General features: G+C 50.0%; 1 protein-coding gene across 8 annotated transcripts in view; it reads right to left on the bottom strand.

Moving 5' to 3' along the window:
- Nucleotides 1-1,810: 1,810 nt before the first annotated feature.
- rgs7bpa (regulator of G protein signaling 7 binding protein a) overlaps nt 1,811-17,864 on the bottom strand; it is a 176,468-nt gene continuing 160,414 nt past the window's right edge. For all 8 annotated transcript variants that reach the window (XM_038791026.1, XM_038791021.1, XM_038791027.1 and 5 more), the window contains one exon: nt 1,811-2,301. In XM_038791026.1, coding sequence (XP_038646954.1) covers nt 2,210-2,301 — 92 coding nt within the window. In that variant the 3' untranslated portion in view covers nt 1,811-2,209. The remainder of the gene's footprint in view (nt 2,302-17,864) is intronic.

Raw genomic sequence — 17,864 nt, 5'->3', positions numbered from 1 at the left:
ACCTTGCCAACTCTCAAGACATCATTGAAGTGCTTCCTGCACTGTATCCAGGTTCTGAAGATGACACTTCAGCATCTGTACTCCTTAGCTACCTCCAGCCAGGCCCTCTTGGTCATGCTGGTTGACCTCCTTCTCCCAGCCTCTAAAAATATCTTTTGCCTCCATACCATCCCCACCTGTACATTGACCACCAGAGGGATGTCCCTGAATCCTGAAACAGCCCTTCAATGAATGGCATCTACCTTTTGATGACTTCCTTGCTGAAACCTCCTCCCTTCTCTCAGTGCAGTGATTGTGCAGACTGCCAGCTGCCTTTTAAGCATTATGCACTCATTAGCACTGTTGATTTGACAGTCCACCCACCATCATTAATTGAGTGATGATCTTGGAAGAGGACTATTAATTGAACACTTGTTGGAGGATGGGACTAATCCCAACCAAGTGCACAGCTGGGTTTCTGATCTGAAAATGATCCCAATGCCTGAAAAAAAAACTAAGCTAGGGAAATTCATCCCACTGCAGATTCCTTTTACCCCCCTTCAGATACAGGCTGGTTCCAGTGTTCTGGACAAGGTGAATTGACTTTTCAATTGTCTATATTATGTAGTCCCTTTAAAATCCTTAAAACAACAATCATATCACTTCACATCCTTCTGTTATCCAGTGAGAACATGCTAAATTCAATAATCCATCAATGTAATCTAATCTTTAAATCCCCGTACATTCTGGCTGCCCACTTTTGCATTCTTTCAATATTTATACTGCAGTGGCAAGCCATACCAATAATTTATAAAGTGCCAGGATTATCTCATTATTTTGACTCAATATTGATCATTTCTACATTTGTTTTGTTTTATTCACCAATAGCTTCAAGCGATTGCCAATCAGGACCCTCAGATCTGGGGGTGGCACGGTGGCACAGTGGTTAGCACTGCTGCCCCACAGCTCCAGGGACCCAAGATCAATTCCAACTTCGGATGATTGTCTATGTGGAGTTTGTACTTTCTCCCCCGTGCCTGCGTAGGTTTCCTCTGGGTGTTCCGGTTTTCTCCCACATTCCAAAGATGTGCAGTTTAGGTGGATTGGCCATGGTAAATTGTCCCTTAGTGACCTGGGATGTGTAGGTTATGTGGATTGGCCATTCTAAATGTCCCATTAGTGTTCCAAATGTTAGGTCGGGTTATGGGGTTACAGAGATAGGATGGGTGAGTGGGCCTAGATAGGGTGTTCTTTCAGTGGGTCAAATGGCCTCCTTCTGCACTGTAGGGATTCTATGATCTCTGCCATGTTCCATGTTTTCCCTTCCTGAATTTCTGTCCTTGTGCAAAGCACTTTGGGCTGAATTCTCCGCTAGCGGGATTCTCCAATGCGCCGGCAGCCCGGGGATTTCCCGATGGCATGGGGCTGCCCACAATGGGAAACCCCATTGGCCGGCTGGCGAGACAGAGAATTCTGGGGGCACAGCGCACCAGAAATCTGGTGCAGCGGGACAGAGTCCTTTGTGTTTTTCCAGATTGAATATAATCTTTCACCTCCCTGCCTAATTTCCAAATAGATTCACATCCTCCTGTAGCTAATCATGTTCAATGTTGGAGGCTACTAAATATCTGGTATTTTTGACATCCACTGCTGACTTCCATTATAGTGAATAATGGAGGTTCTATTGCCCTGATTAGTTGGAAGACTAAATTAAATACAGAGAGTGCAGCGTGAGTGAACAATGTATTTTAACCATGTTTTCCTTGTGTACAGCTGTCAATTTTTCTGCTTTTGCAGATTTAGTCCATGGGCTCTTTTCTTCAGGACATGGTTAAAGTAACGTTTGTGCTGTTTTATTCCAATTGGGCTGATATTACATTATCTATTCATATGTTCGCACTGAGCTACAAAAGGAACATGTATTTAATATACATTCCTTTTTTATTTACAAAAAATAATCTTCTAATAGTTCAGCTTGTGAAAATCAGTTTAAAATATATTTTAAGCATAACACTGCTGTGGAATCCGTGGGTACACGCGTACCAATCTTCAAAAAAATTCTTCAGAGAAAAGTAAAAATACAAAAATCGGCCATCCTGTACAGCAAAAATACAACGATATTTACAATAAACAGTAGGAAGAAGGGGAAAATTTCTTCTCACCATAAACATTTATTCTGAAGAACTTTATACCCAGAATTATTTTTGCTCTCAGTTTTGTGTTAGGTATCCTAGCTTGACACAAGGCAGCAAAGTCCAAAGAACCTTCGTTTTCTCCTTCTCACGAGTGGATATGGAGTCAGGTTGAGGAGGCTGCTATCATCTGTCCAGGAAATAGAGAACCGGGTGTTTAAATCTAGTTTTCATTGTCATCCTCAGATATTGCAAAATATCCTGATTGCAAAATAAATCAATAAATACCCAGTTCATTCTTTGTTAATTAATACATTCTCTATTATTAGTTGAGTTCTGTGAGTTTAGATGACGATCCTGGAAAAGAGAAAAGCCTTCACTGCAGATCCCAAGATGTTGAGAACTGTTCACAAATAGCAACAATGAGAGATCACAACCAACTCATATGAACCCATGAGTGATACCCTCAGGAATCAGTCTTATTTAAAGACTTCTGCAAATACAGTAATTGAAAAATCTCCCACCTTTAATAGAAAAAATGTCCCAAGGTGCGTCACAAAAAAGTGCATATAAAGCAGACGTTAAGACAGCAAAGTAAAGATTGGAATTCTTACAACACCAGGTTAAAGTCCAACATGTTTGTTTCAAACACTAGGGGCGCAATGCTCCGCTCCCACGCCGGTGGGAAAATTGCGGGAGGGCCGCTCTGGCACCCCCCGCGATTCTCCCACCCCCCCCAAAATGGTGTGTCGCGTTTTGTGACACGCTGCTCGGAGAATCGCGGGCCGCCGTTTTTCACGGCGACTCGTGATTCTCCGACCCGGATGGGCCGAGCGGCCGGCCGTTCCCGACCGGTTCACGCCGACGGCAACCACACCTGGTCGCTGCCGGCGTGAACATGGTGCCAGCAGCTGTTTTGTGGCTTGTGGGGGGCGGAGAGGGGAGTGAGCACCACGACCGTGCTCGAGAGGGGACTGGTCCGCGATCGGTGCCCACTGATCGTTGGGCCGGCGTCTCAACGGGACGCACTCTTTCACCTCCGCCGACCCGCAAGATCAAGCCGCCACGTCTTGCGGGGCAGCGGAGGGGAAGACGGCAACCGCGCATGCGCGGGTTTGAGCCGTCAGCCGCCTGACGTCAGCCGTGCATGCGCAGGTTGGAGCCGGCCAACCTGCGCATGCACGGCTGACGTCATTAGGCGCGCTGGCCGCCTCATTCTCGGTGCGCCGGGCTTTGACGCCAGCGACAAGGCCCCGCGGCCGAGATTCACGGTACAGCCCCCCTAGCCCCCGGGGGGGGGGGAGAGAATAGGGGGCCAGGAGCGGCCTCCGATGCCGTCATGAACTTCTCCGGGTTTCACGACGGCGTCGGGCCTTGCGGAGAATTCCGCCCTCGCTTTCGGAGCACTGCCCCTTCACCTGAGGAAGGAGCAGTGCTCCGAAAGCTAGTGTTTGAAACAAACATGTTGGACTTTAACCTGGTGTTGTAAGACTTCTTTCTGTGCTCACCCCAGTCCCACGCCGGCATCTCCACATAAAGATTGGAAGATTGACCAAATACTTTGTCACAGAGGTGGGTTTTTAAGAGGTACTTAAACTAAAGGAAGATAACATGGTGGAAAGCTTATTCAAAAATAGGACGCAGGTTCTTTTGCCAATGTTGCAGTTATGGGAGGGAGGGGTACTCAAAAGATCGTGGAGATTCAGTCGCAGAGGCAGGGACTACATGAGGGGTTGTCGGCGAGAATCCAACACCATCAGGTACATGAGGTGGCATGGTAGCACAGTGGTTAGCACTGTTGATTCACAGCGCCAGGGATCTGTGTTTGATCTCAGCTTGGGTCACTGTCTGTGTTGAGGCTTCACATTCTCCCCATGTCTGCGTGGGTTTCCACCGGGGACTCCGGTTTCCTCCAACATAGACCCGAAAGACGTGCTCAAAGGTGAATTGGACATTCTGAATTCTCCTTCTGTGACCCGAACAGGCACCGGAGAGTGGCAACTAGGGGCTTTTCCCAGTAACGTCATTGGAGTATTAATGTAAGCCTACTTGTGGCACTAATAAAGATTATTATTATTATTAGTTGGAGGAGTCCAACCACGTGCAGGAGCAGGATGTGGCGTCCGCGGTGGAGGCATGAGTTTTGGCTATGGATCAGCATGGCCAAGGCCTGGGCATTCTGTCCAGGCACTGGTCAAGGCTTTGGACAGGGCATCCCTCTCACAGGCAGCCATGTGCCAGAGCCACCTAGGCATTGCAGAGGCAATTCTAAGCGTGGCCCAGTCACAGCGGGCCAGGCTGAGAACGTCGGCGGCATTGCTAAACATTTCTAGCCTGTTTAGCTTGATCTCTTAGCGTCAATCATGCTCCATCAAACTTGATCCCTGGCCTGAAATTATGATTAAGAGTAGCTGGACAGATTGCTGATTGTAATTTACGTGGATTGCTATAGCCCCCATGATCTTGATAGCCTCACCTATATATGTGGCCATCCTGACTGCAATGGTCTTTAATCTCCGGGCTTGAACCCCTTATTGGATGTATCAGTAAATTTGTTCTCCAGCTGCCATGATGGAGGCTCTCATGCATATCTCCATCTTGAGTAAAGAACCATTGATCATTAACACTATTCTAATTGGGGTTACTCTGCCACCTTTACATTGTTCAATCTAAAGAGGTTTGGTCCGATTTCTGAGTTCCCGTCCATGCTGTGTCATGGAGCCGGATTACTGACCCTGCTTTCACTGGGCAGGCCGTGCTTATTCCTGCACTTGAAATGAAATGAAATGAAAATCGCTTATTGTCACGAGTAGACTTCAATGAAGTTACTGTGAAAAGTCCCTAGTCGCCACATTCCGGCGCCTGTCCGGGGAGGCTGTTACGGGAATCGAACCGTGCTGCTGGCCTGCTTGGTCTGCTTTCAAAGCCAGCGATTTAGCCCAGTGTGCTAAACAGCCCTTACATGCCCTTTTCTACCACAGGCAAACACACAGCTTCTTTAAATCAGCACTCCTCCTTGGAATGACCACCTCCCACATATATAGCACTTTTCACTACTCCTGGGCTGCTGACTGAATCATTTATATCTCTAAATTATTTTGCTTTGAATCTCCAGAGCGCCTTTTTATGAACTTTCTGTAGCTAGAGCAACCTCCAGCGCCTCCTTCGGTGTTATGTTGGACTCTGCCAACAGTTTCTTCTGTACCGCAATGTTTTTCACCACACACACTGTAAGATCTCTTAACATATCATTGAGGGCAGATCCAATTCACAGTGTTCTGCTATTTGGCCACAAAGTCACATTGCTTTTCTAGGGGCTCTTGTAATCACATTGAATTTATACCTTTGCATAATAATCGAGGGCTTCGGATGGTAATGCCTTTTCACCAGATCTACTAACTCTGTGAAAGTCTTTGTATCAAGGGCATCTGGAGATGTCAAACTCCTGATTTAAATTTTAAGTTTGGGCTCCACAAACAGTAAGTAGTATGATCTTTCTTTTCTCCCCCCCCCAACTAATTTCATTTGTCTGGAATAAATATTGCAGACGTTCAACACATTGAACCCAATATTTGGAGTTAGGATCATACAGCTCCAATTTGCCATGAAGAGCCACTTTGGTGACTCACTGGCTTGACTTCAATTATTTGAACACAGGGGCCGGGATTCTCCAATCCTGTGGCCAAGTTCTGACGCCGGCGTGAAAAGCGGCGAGAGCCACTCCGGCGTCAACGGGCCTCAAGTGGCGGGTATTCACCACTTCCTAGGGGGCTAGTATGGCACTGAAATGGTGTCCGCAGCTCCGGCGCCCGAAAACCTGCGCGCCACGGCCAGCGTGAGTCTGCACATGCACGCCACAACCAGCACGGGTCAACGCCTGCGCGTGGGTTCCCGTCTCCGTGCCGGCCCCCAGGCAATATGGTGGCGTCCTACAGGGGCCCGGTACGGAGGAATATAGGCCCCTTACAGAACTAGCCCGCCCGCCGATCAGTACGCCCCGATCGCGGGCCAGGCCACCATGGAGCCCACCCCCAGTGTTGGATCCCCCCGCCCTCCCACCAGCACGGCCCCCAAAGCCCGAACTCCGAGGTCCCGCCGGGTGGGACCATATGTAACCCCCGTTGGCGGGACTCGGCCTGGCACTTGTCCCATCGAGGCCCAGAGAAAGGCCACGGCTGGCGTGGCAACGATCCCGCGGACACCTGAAAATCGGCGGGCTGGCTTCGGGGTGGCGTGGCGTGGTTCTAATGCCCCCCTGGTGATTTTCCAACCCAGGGCGGGGTCGGTGAATCCCGACCGCCGTCTGTCTCCTCTTTTCCGTGGCGATTCAAAGGCACTTCTGATGATCCTCACAACCAATGTAATATCTGAGTGATTGGTGACCACTAGGTTTGAATAACAACAAAATATTTATTAGAATAACTATAATGATAAATAGAGAGCTGGGGGCGGGATTATCCATTTATGAGACTAGTGTTTGCGTCAACGCAGAATTCGTGGACTTTTACAACAGCAAAACTGGCGCCGAACGTTGATCGATTCAGCAACTGTGGAGGGGCTAGCACCAGTGCCACATGGAACACAATTAATTCCAATTAAAAACGGTGCGGGATTCGCCGGGTCCATGATTGACACTCTGGAGGTTGACAAGCTGCAGCTGCAAAATTACAATTCCCACACACACACTCATCCTAGCCAGCAAGATGGCACTGGTTGTGCTGGACTGCAGCTCCATACAGCTGATGGATCAGCTGGGGCCAGAGGGCATTTAGGGGGTGCCCTGGGGGGACACCTATACGACCTGTGTCCCTAAGTTCACAATGGGCTGTTAGTGATGTGTGAAGCTGCACAGCTGCCTTGCCGGCTGCAGCAATGGTGTTCCGTGCCTGTCCACCGCGACCCCACAGCCCACCTCCTGGCCACACCCACTATCCCCCCCCCCGCCCCCCCCCCCCCCCCCCCCCCCCCCCCCCGGCCCTGGCAGAAGCTTCCCGGCCAGCAGCACAACTGCCAGCAAATTATGGTGATGATGGACTCTTTCCATACCCTCTCTCTCCCTCAGCAGCCATGATGTTGGTTTCACGGTTTTTAAAAAAATAAGTGAACCGTGCCGTTGGGAACTCGGCCCATCGGAGCAGGAGAATCGCTGAGGCCCCAGAGAACAGGGGCCTCACGGTAGCATGGTGGTTAGCATCAATGCTTCACAGCTCCAGGGTCCCAGGTTCGATTCCCGGCTGGGTCACTGTCTGTGCGGAGTCTGCACGTCCTCCCCGTGTGCGCGTGGGTTTCCTCCGGGTGCTCCGGTTTCCTCCCACAGTCCAAAGATGTGCGGGTTAGGTGGATTGGCCATGCTAAATTGCCCGTAGTGTAAGGTTAATGGGGGGATTGTTGGGTTACGGGTATACCGGTTACGTGGGTTAAGTAGGGTGATCATTGCTCGGCACAACATCGAGGGCCGAAGGGCCTGTTCTGTGCTGTACTGTTCTATGTTCTATGTTCTAATACCGGGTCGGGCTTGCTCATAATATGCAAGCAGTGTTTACTGTGCATACGTTCCAGACCACATTGATAGTGCTGTCGAGGTGACGGAGAATTGCGATTTGGCATCAAATTGGCGTCTGCTGCGATTTTAGCATCGGAACCTATTCTCTGCTCAATCAGATTTCGCGTTTTTGGCATCAGCCAACGGAGAATCCTGCCCAGAGTGCGCTACCGACTGCTGCAGCTCCAATGTCGGGTCTGCTGGGAAAGCCTGCGCTCAACCCCCTGGATCCACACCACGGCCTGACTGGTGGATCAGGTCACCTGACCCTTCGAAAGCCCGCCCTTCAAGGGGTCCACTACTACAAATGCTTAATGTCTTCAGACAATGTAGGGCAGCATGATAGCACAAGTGGATAGCACTGTGGCTTCACAGCGCCAGGGTCCCAGGTTCGATTCCTCACTGGGTCACTGTCTGCACGTTTTCCCTTTGTCTGCGTGGGTTTCCTCCGGATGCTCCGGTTTCCTCCCACAGTCCAAAGATGTGCAGGTTGGGTGGATTGACCATGATAAATTGCCCTTAATGTCCAAAAATGTTAGGAGGGGTTATTGGGTTACGGGGATAGGATGGGAGTGAAGGCTTAAGTGGGTCGGTGCAGACTCGATGGGCCAAATGGCCTCCTTCTGCACTGTATGTTCTAAAAAATATATCACCATCACCTGGAGTGTTGTCCATGACAAGTGAGTCAATGGCTTTGCTACGTTCCCCGTCTATGGGTTTGATATCTAGCTTTGCCATGACAGGCAGACTTTTTATGCTGTCTAGAACTTCCTCGACAGGAGTGTTCTATCTAGAATGCAACTCAAGGTAGTATTCCACCATCTCCCCAAATGTTTATTTTAGTCAGTGATCCCTCTGCCACTCACTTTTGTTTTCAATCAAGCTGTTTTCTTTATTACTAGACCTGTTGCCTTTTTGATCTCTTCATACATTCCCCTAGAATTCCCTGTGTCAAAAGCCATCCGGATATATGTAGCAAAGCTGTAACCAGTAGTTATTGGCACACTGCCTGGCAATCTGTTGGACTTCACCTTGAGCAGTTTTTAATATATTCAGAGTCTTCTTACTCAGATCTATCTTGCATTTAATTAGAACAGACTACTTGGCTTCGTAACTGGTTCCATTACGGTGATATTATTCTAATCCAGTGAGATATTGTAGAAGATGTGACTCGCAGTGTGTTCCTCTTCACTTCTGTGCACTGTGTGGGAATGCCGGATCGTACCCATTCAATTGAGTGCAGTAACTAATTTAATCAGAAACTCAAAACGGTACCTGGATCTCTATCTGAAGTGCTGTAAACTGCAAGGTTACAGACCAGGTGCTGGAAAGTGGGATTAAAATGAGCGGCTAATTTACATTTTCTAATTTTTGGTTGGTGCAGACATGATGGACTGAATGGTCTCTTTTGCACCGTAACCTTTCCATGGTTCTAACTGTTGGTACTTAACTGGAAAGGCAGTAGAGCTTTGAATGAAAAAGCTTCAAGAGTTTCATCCCAGCCCTGGTCCACATGACGGAGTGATCTATATTGCAGTCAGTGCTGCAAGTGTTGAGAATGTTGTTTAGAGAGTCACTTCTGGTTATGATCAGATGCAGCTGTCCTAACTCCCCCCCCCCCCCCCCCCCCCGAGGACCGCTCCCACACACTCACCTGCCTGGTCCCTGTGGTAATCCACCACTGTGTAAATATATGTGTGCTTGTATTAGGGGATGTACAGCAGTACCTGTATTACAGGTTTGTTGGTAGCCCCTGCCGGCTAGCTCCTCCCACAGGGAGCAGTATAAATATTCATGAGTTCTCCTGAGCTGCCATTCTACCAGCTGCAGTCGAAGGATAAACATCTCACGGTAATAAAGCCTCTCTTGTACAAATTCGAGTCTTTATGTGCAATTGATAGCGTATCAGTCCCGTCGTGCGTGAGGTGAGTAATTCACGCCGGCGGGACTGGCCAAAACTGGACGGCCAATTGGCCCATCGGGGCCCAGAGAATCGCCGGGGTCCGCTGTCAACGGCCCCCAACTGGCATGGCGGGAAACCCGCCGCCGCCCGAAAAACGGCACTGGAGAATAGGGCAGCCGGCGTCGGGGCGGGATTTGCGCCTCCCCCGGGGATTTTCCGACCCGGCCCGGGGGGGGGGGGTCAGAGAATCCCAGCCTTTATGTCCTCTTGACAACGTACTTTCCTACCTATCATTGAGTCACCTTGAATTATGGAAAATGGTTCCTCTTCATGGGCTGAGAACATTCTGGAAGAATATGTGTTTTTTAGGAGACACTGTCCATTAAAGAGTCTGGTTGTCGCTGTTCCTGGAAAAGACAGCATTTTACAAGAAAAGGTAATCAAGAAGTTTTAAAGAAATTTAAAACCTCTTCACCCAGGTGGATTGTTTCCAAGAGGGTCACATCATGCTTAATGACATTGAAAATTTTTTTTGTTTGAAAACTGTTTAAAAGCTGATAGTTGGTTTTTGCTTTTGTGAGAAAACAAGAAGGATCAACTGCTTTCTCAAGGAACACAACAGCTCCTGGAGCTCTAGATCAAGTCAAAAGCAAACAGTGAATGGAAGTTGATACAAAGTCACTTTAAGTTCTGAAATCAATTGACTGCAAGTATTCCTTGAAATCCACCTGCGGACGAGGAATGATCTTGGGGCCACTTGCTTGACCACCACAGCTGTGGCTGACCAGCCGCCGTCAGGCAACTGTACATGAACACGATCAGTTGGGACCAGCTCGGGTAGATCCATGGCATGAGCATCATATGCTGATTTTTGTTGGACCCACGACTGCTGCATTTTTTTGTACGACCGTGAGGTGGTCAAGGTCTGGAACATGGATGAACCATGGTCCTCAGAGTGCGATTCATGAGCACCTGCGCTGGAGACAACCCAGTGGACAGCGGGGTTGCCCTGTATGCCAGCAGTGCCAGGTTGAAGTCGGAGCCTGAGTCTGCAGCCTTGCATAGCAACCTCTTAACAATATGGACCCCTTTTTCGGCCTTCCTGTTTGACTGCGGGTAGTGGGGGCTGGAGGTTACATGACGGAAGTTGCACACCACTCGTTGTCGGGATCCACGCTGAGGATCGAGAGGTGCTTCACTATCTTGGAGAAAGGCAGCGCATGCCCACCCGGTATGGGGATTTGAGGCACTCAGCATCAGGATCTGTTGGGCTGTCGGGATCTGAATCTGGCATGCCTTGCTGTATTGAACGGGCACTTCTGCACTGTGGCTGGGATCGCTGGCTGCTGGGCAGTGGAGCAGATCTGAAAAGGGCTGTGTAGTGGCCAAGCTTGCCACACTGTCGACACCGTCGTGATTTTGCCGGACATTGCCGCTTTAAATGGGCGGAGCCACAATTCGGACACGTCATGACGCCAATGTCAGCACGTTCCGTGCGCCATCGCGCATGCGCAGTGCGGTCGAACGACGTACACACCTGCGCAGTCTGCTCGTCGGTCTCACCATCCCCTCGGTCGTGGCGCGCATGCGCAGGGGCCCAGGAAAAGTGCGCGAAATGGCCACTTGTCGATCTGTAGGCCCTGAATTTGTGCGAGCCTGCACCCGGTCCACCTCGTGGGAGGCTAGCTTTGCATTCTCTGCCGCCCTGATGCGGGAGTATCGATTGTTAGCATGTTCGTTGTCAACGCACGTTTCGATGGCGATGGTGAGGGTGAGCTGCTTGACTTTCAGGAGCTGCTGGCGAAGTGAATCGGAGTGGACCCCGAAAACCATCTGATCCCGGATCATGGAATCAGCTGTCGAGTCATAGTTACATGACTGCGAGAGGATGCGGAGAGGGGTTAAAAAGGACTGAAACGGTTCATCCTTGCCCTGAAGCCTCTGCTGGAAAACGTACCGTTCAAAGCTCTCATTCACCTCGATGTCACAGTGGCTGTCGAACTTCAGCAGGACTGTTTTAAATTTCGTCTTGTCTTCGCCTTCAGCTAATGTAAGGGAGTTGTAGATGTGGATGGCGTGGTCCCCGGCTGTGGAGAGGAATAGTGCGATCTTCCTGGCATCCGATGCGGCCTCAAGGTCGGTGGCGTCAATATATAGTAGGAACTTTTGTTTGAAGATCTTCTAATTTGCACCAAGGTTGCTGGCGATGCAGAGCTGCGGAGGAGGGTGGACGTTTTCCATGTCACCAGATGGCTGTTTGCTGGTCAACGCTGATTCACTCAAGGTAGGTCCGTCAAATTGCAGCATCCAAACCTGGTACCATGATGTGTTAGGCAGGCTGGGTCGACATGGACTGCACTTGATGCAGTGTAGCGAGAGACAGACCTCCAACACTTGATAAGATGCAACACGATTTTATTTAACGTCTTAACTAATATACATGTTCAACTGTGGGTTGACACTATACTGACTTGACTGGAGACCTAGGACTAGCCTGACCAGACTTACTAGCTACCGCATGGTGTTTGCACTGTCTAGCTCACGAACTCTGACTGTCTCAGAGGCTGGATCCCGAGAGAGTGGGAAACCTGGTGCCCTCTGGCTTTATAGTGGTAGTGTCCTGTCTGGTGATTGGCTGCTCTGTTCTGTGTGCTTACTGGTCATCCTGTGTGTCAATCACTGCCTGTCTGCTCTCCATTATACACATGGATGTATATTATGACAGATAGGTGGTTTTTGCTTTTGTGAGAAAACAAGAAGGATCAACTGCTTTCTCAAGGAACACAACAGCTCCTGTAGCTCTAGATCCAGTCAAAAGCAAACAGTGAATGGTAATTGCTCCAAAGTCACTTTAAGTTCTGAAATCAATTGACTGCAAGTATTCCTTGAAGTCCACCTGAAAAGTAGTGCAAGGGTCAAAATCAATGCTGAGTAACTGGTTGTATAACCTGGATGCCATTTCAAAGACTCCACCACCTATCCTTTCACCTTGAACCAGTGACTTTCATTGTATTCATGAACTGCGGCTCCCCATGTGGTGTAGTGAGGGACTTGACACAACACCCTGCTCTCATGCCCACATGTCTGTCCTTGGCCTGCTGCAATGTTCCAGTGAAGCGCAACGCAAACTGGAGGAACAACATCTCATCTTCCGGGTAGGCACGCTACAGCCTTCCGGTCTCAACATCGAATTCAATATCTTCAGATGATCAGCCCCACCTCGACCCATTTGTTTTCATTTCATTTTAACTATCTTTTACCATTTCTTTCTTTCTTAATATACATTTAATCCCCCCCCCCATCTTATCCACATTTCCTGCACCTTTCTCCTCTTTGCTTCCCCCTTCCCCTCCCCCCACACCTACAGTCTATCCTCTGATGTTAGTTTCTCTGCTGTTTGACCTTTCACATCTTTTGTACTCTCTGGGGACTGCCATTAACACTCTTTCTCCTTGGTATCTGTGGCCATTAGCACCCGGTTTCCCTGGGTTTCTGTGGCTATGACTCATCTTTCATTCTCACTCCATAGTATAAATATTTCCCACTTTCTCTGTCTGTTAGCTTTGACAAAGAGTCATCGGACTTGAAACATTAGCTCTTTTCTCTCCCTACAGATGCTGCCACAGACTTGCTGAGATTTTCCAGCATTTTCCCTTTCGTTCCCCATGTGGTATACTGTTAGAGGGCAAATGCAGGATTTTGAGGCACGGTGAAGGTACAGCCCTGGGGTGTGGAATAGAGGGCAACCTGCAGCTGATGCTGTTTACTGCGCCTGCTGCCCTTGTGCATCGAGCTGGTAGAGCTCATGGATTTGAAGGTAATATCAAAAGAGCCTTGGTGAATTGCTGCAATGCATCTTGTACATGGTACACAGTGCTCCTACTCTGCAAAGGACTGAATGTTGAAGATGGAGGGTGGAATGCTGATCAAGCGGACTGATTAGGGGCTGGTTTAGCTCACTAGGCTAAATCGCTGTCTTTTAAAGCAGACTAAGCAGGCCAGCAGCACGGTTCGATTCCCGTACCAGCCTCCCCGGATAGGCGCCGGAATGTGGCAACTAGGGGCTTTTCACAGTAACTTCATTGAAGCCTACTCGTGACAATAAGCGATTTTCATTTCATTTCATTTCATTTCATTTGTCCTGGATTGTGTTGCACTTCTCGAATGTTTATGGGGCTTCACTCATTCAGGCAAGTTGGAGAATATTCTGTCAAACTCTTGACTTGTGCCTTGCACATGGTGGTCTGACAGATAGAACGAATTCTCCGACCCCCCCGCGAATCCCGCTCTGGTGCCGCGACGCCGGCTGCCCTATTCTCCGGCGCCGTTTTTCAGGCGGCTGCAGGATTCCCGCCATGCTGGGCGGGGGCAATTCTCCGGGCCCTGCTGGGCCGAGCGGCCATCCATTTTTGGCCAGTCCCGCCAGCGTGTCGGGAACTGGCAGGTGAGTGCCTCGGGGGGGGTGGCGCGGGTGCATCCGACCCGGGGGGGCCCTCACGGTGGCCTGGCCCGCGATTGGAGCCTACTGATCTGCGGGCGGGCTGGTTCTGTGGGGGGACTTCTTTCCTCCGTCCGGGCCCCTGCAGGGCTCCGCCATATTGCCCAGGGGCCAGCGCGAAGAAGAGAACCCCCGCTCATGCGCGGAAATACGCCGGCCGGTCTGCGCATGCATGAACTCGCGCCGACCCCTGCAGCGCCCACCTAGTCCCCTAGAAAGGTGAGAATTCCTCACCTTGGGGGGCCGTTGACGCCGGAGTCGTTGGCGCCGGTTTTCCCACCAGCGTGGGGACATAGCCCCATTTTAGCGTTCTGACTTTGGGGAGTCAGGAGGTCAGTTATTAGACATAGATTTAACAGCTACGACCTGCTCTTTCACAATTCATCTGTCTGTCTTTATGCAGGAAAAAACAGCCCAACAACAATAGAGAGAGGTTTTTAAAAAAAAAATTTTAACAGTAGGGAGAGATGATGGGAGGTGGGATGTCTAAGTTCTAACCCCTCATTCCGTTTGACCAGTAGACTGGCAGTGCCAAGGTGCCCCGGTGCCAGGTTGCCTGTGCCAGAAAGAGGTAAGTTGGGTGAAGTGGCGGGGGGGCGATTCAGATGGCATGGTGTGGTCGCTGACGGGGGTTGAAAGATCATGGCTGCCGTTAAAAATGGGGCCCCAATCCGCGAGTAATCTTCCTGCACTGGCAAGCTGAGCTCACCAGTGCAGAAAATGACTAAAGTGCGTTCCTCACCGAGACAAAAAAAGGCAAAGTGCCGTTGAATAACGGAGGGCGGCATTCTCAGACGGCTGACGCCGGAATCGCTAAACGTGATTGGCAGAGAATCAGTTCCGACGGAAATGGCGAGCGTCATTTGTACGCCAAATCGCAATTCTCCGTCACCTCGACAGCGGCGTCAATGCGTTCCAGAACGCACGTACAGTAAACACCGTTTGCATATCATTAGCTGGACTGACCGGTATTCCCTGGGGCCTTCACGATGCCTTCGCCACCGATGGGCCGAGTTCCTGACGGAGTGGTTCAGTTGTGTTTTTAAAAATTGTGAAATTGGCGTCGTGGCTGCTGAGGGAGAGGGGGGGGGGGGGGGGGGGGGTATAGAAAGTGTCCAACATCGCCATAGTTTGCTGACAGTTGTGCTGCTGGCCGGGGGGGGGGGCTTCTGTCAGGGCCAGCTCGGGGTGTTTCTCAGCACTGCAGCTACTGAGAAACACCTAGCTAAATGTGCCCAAAAGCGTTGAATTGCACCCCTAGTTTGTGCTCAAGGTCACACTCTGGTGGTCACCTCACACACAATCAGACAGAGGCACAGGCTGCGACAGCTGTCTCTGGCACTCGGAGGGCTGCAGGAGAGGAGCCCTTGCTCAGTCAGAATCAGGTGACAAGCCTCTGGAAGTGGCCATGGAACAGATGCTGGAGTATCCAACAGACAGATGGGTACCTTGGTCAGAGGCCATTAGCAGTGTTACAAGAGATAGAGCATGTGACATTATACAAATATACAGCATGTAAAAAGTTAATGCTATGTTAAGCCTAGCCACGAGAGGGAGCTAAGGGACAGTGTATATATTTCACAGGCTCTTGGACTTCTGGGATATTAGGTTGGAGCTCAAGGTGACTAGATTCATAGTGTATTGCAGAGTTACTTAAAAATAAATGTTATAATTAATAGATATAGATAGTGTTCGTGAGTTTAGTTTAATTCTTATATATATGTATGCTACTTGGAATAAGTGTCGAACTCACATTTAGTAGGGTTAAAATAAAGTTAGTTTTGTTCTTTAAAAAGAGCTTTGTGTACTTTTGTGATCACTACGTCTACCATCCTGGAAACCCCTCACAAAGATCACCACCGAGCAGTGCGTCCACGTGCTCTCTGATGTCGTGGCTCCAGTGTGTGAGCACATGGAAGTCTCCATGGGAAGACAGCCGATACTACGGAGACCTAGGACCAGCAGAATGCACAGTTTCTGCCGGATATGCGCTCAGACCTGCACTCTATTTCTCTACTGATGGGTGCGTTTCAGCAGCAGCTATGCCAGAGGGGGACAGGACACTTTAAGTGTCCCTTTTCTTCAAAAAATCAAGGAGAGGCCCTCAGCTACTCAAAGACAGGACAAGTGTCAGGTGGACACACAGGACAGCCGCCCAGCACTTTGAGGGTGTCCAGGCATTCTTAATCCCCTGCCTGTGACCCCAGCAACTCTAACTGCACCTGTCCCTGAGCATGAGACCCAAAGAAGGCTGAGGCCCTCCAGGCCTTGGATGTCCAGAGTTAGGGAGTTTCTAACCGGTTTAGCCCACACTTCGAATTTTTTTTAGCACCGGGGAGCTGAACTCAGAGATCGGGACGGCATTTTCAAAGGTTATCCCGATCTCTAAGTGAGCTTGTGGGTCCCCCAAATCCCCCACCCGTGGGCAATGTCACCCCCCACACAGATGGACATTACCCCACATCCCCCAAGTGATGACACCCCACCATGGGGTCCCTGGGGGGTCCCCCTTCTTCAGGCCGCCCCAAGCCCCCTTACAGCACCCTCTCCCTTCGAGGACCTGCACCTATTTTCAATCTAACCTCCCAGAGGCCCCTACTAACCTGCCCCACTCTTCAAACCCCTCCTCCACCCTCATTTCATGGGCAGGATCCCCTCGCCCCCTGGCCCTTGACTGTGCCACCTTAGCACTCAGACAGCTGGTGCCAGCTGGTCAGTGCCAAGATACCCACGTTCCAGGGTGAGGGCCAAGGAGCCATCCTGCACTTAACCTGACCACACTGGATCTCCGGTGGCCCGAGAGACCCCCTGGGTGCCATTCCACCTAATCCACGTTTGTGGGGACCAGCACTGATCAGCGCCAGGTTGCAGCCTTCCTGGAGAGGCCGAAGAATCAAGGGAGGCTGGTGGATTCTGTGTTAGTAGGTCATAAGTAGGATTACAACCTACTCCGCGAGCGTCAGTCGGTCCTGCCCATTTGGAGCAGGGTTCCGACTCTGACATCTTGTGGGACTTCGGAGAATACCGCGAGGTGCGGAGCCTGTGGGGAAGATCACTGGAGGCCTTTCCTGGCATTCACCTGCTGTTTTGCGCTCAAGCGAGAGCACAACATGGCCAGAGAATTGCGCCCAATATGTCGGACACACCCAGAAGATGTGGCAGAGGTTAGAAAGACTGAGCGTTTTGAATGAACTCTGGTGGCACTGATGTAGTCTTGGCACTTGTATGTGTATGTCAGCTTGCACTGATTGGAAATCTTTTGGATTGAGCCTTTTTGAGCCTTCAATGCCTGCAACCCCTTACCTTATGTACTGTCTCCTGCCATCCTTACCAATGGTACAGGCAGTATCAACTTACTGTTAAGTCCTACAAGTCTCCCTTGTCAGGTGTGTACCATATTTGTTAGGTCGGATAATTGAATAATTGCTGGCGAGATGAAAGATTTGATGGAGCCACAAGATTCCGGTCTATTGCCTCAGATATGAGCATCCATGATGCAAAATGGGTTCCCAACAATCTTTAGCGGGCAAGTTGGCCCACCATGAATGTCAGGAGAAAATCAGGAATTTTTGGACTCCCACCACATCTTCTGTCCCCACCTGCCACAATTGCCACTATAGCGGGAGGGGAAGATTCTGTCCCTGGAGTGTAACTTGAACCTGGAGCCTCTGGTTCAGATGCTGGGATGCTATCCACGGCACCACAGGATCTCCCAAGGTAGGTTAACAAAGCAATTAATAAAGCATATGGAATCTTTGGCATTACAAATTGGGGCATGAAATGCAGAAGCCAGGAGGTTATGCTAAACCC

This window comes from Scyliorhinus canicula, chromosome 3, assembly GCF_902713615.1.
Source record: "Scyliorhinus canicula chromosome 3, sScyCan1.1, whole genome shotgun sequence".
Classification (NCBI taxonomy): domain Eukaryota; kingdom Metazoa; phylum Chordata; class Chondrichthyes; order Carcharhiniformes; family Scyliorhinidae; genus Scyliorhinus; species Scyliorhinus canicula.
This window is presented reverse-complemented; position numbering and strand designations above follow the sequence as displayed.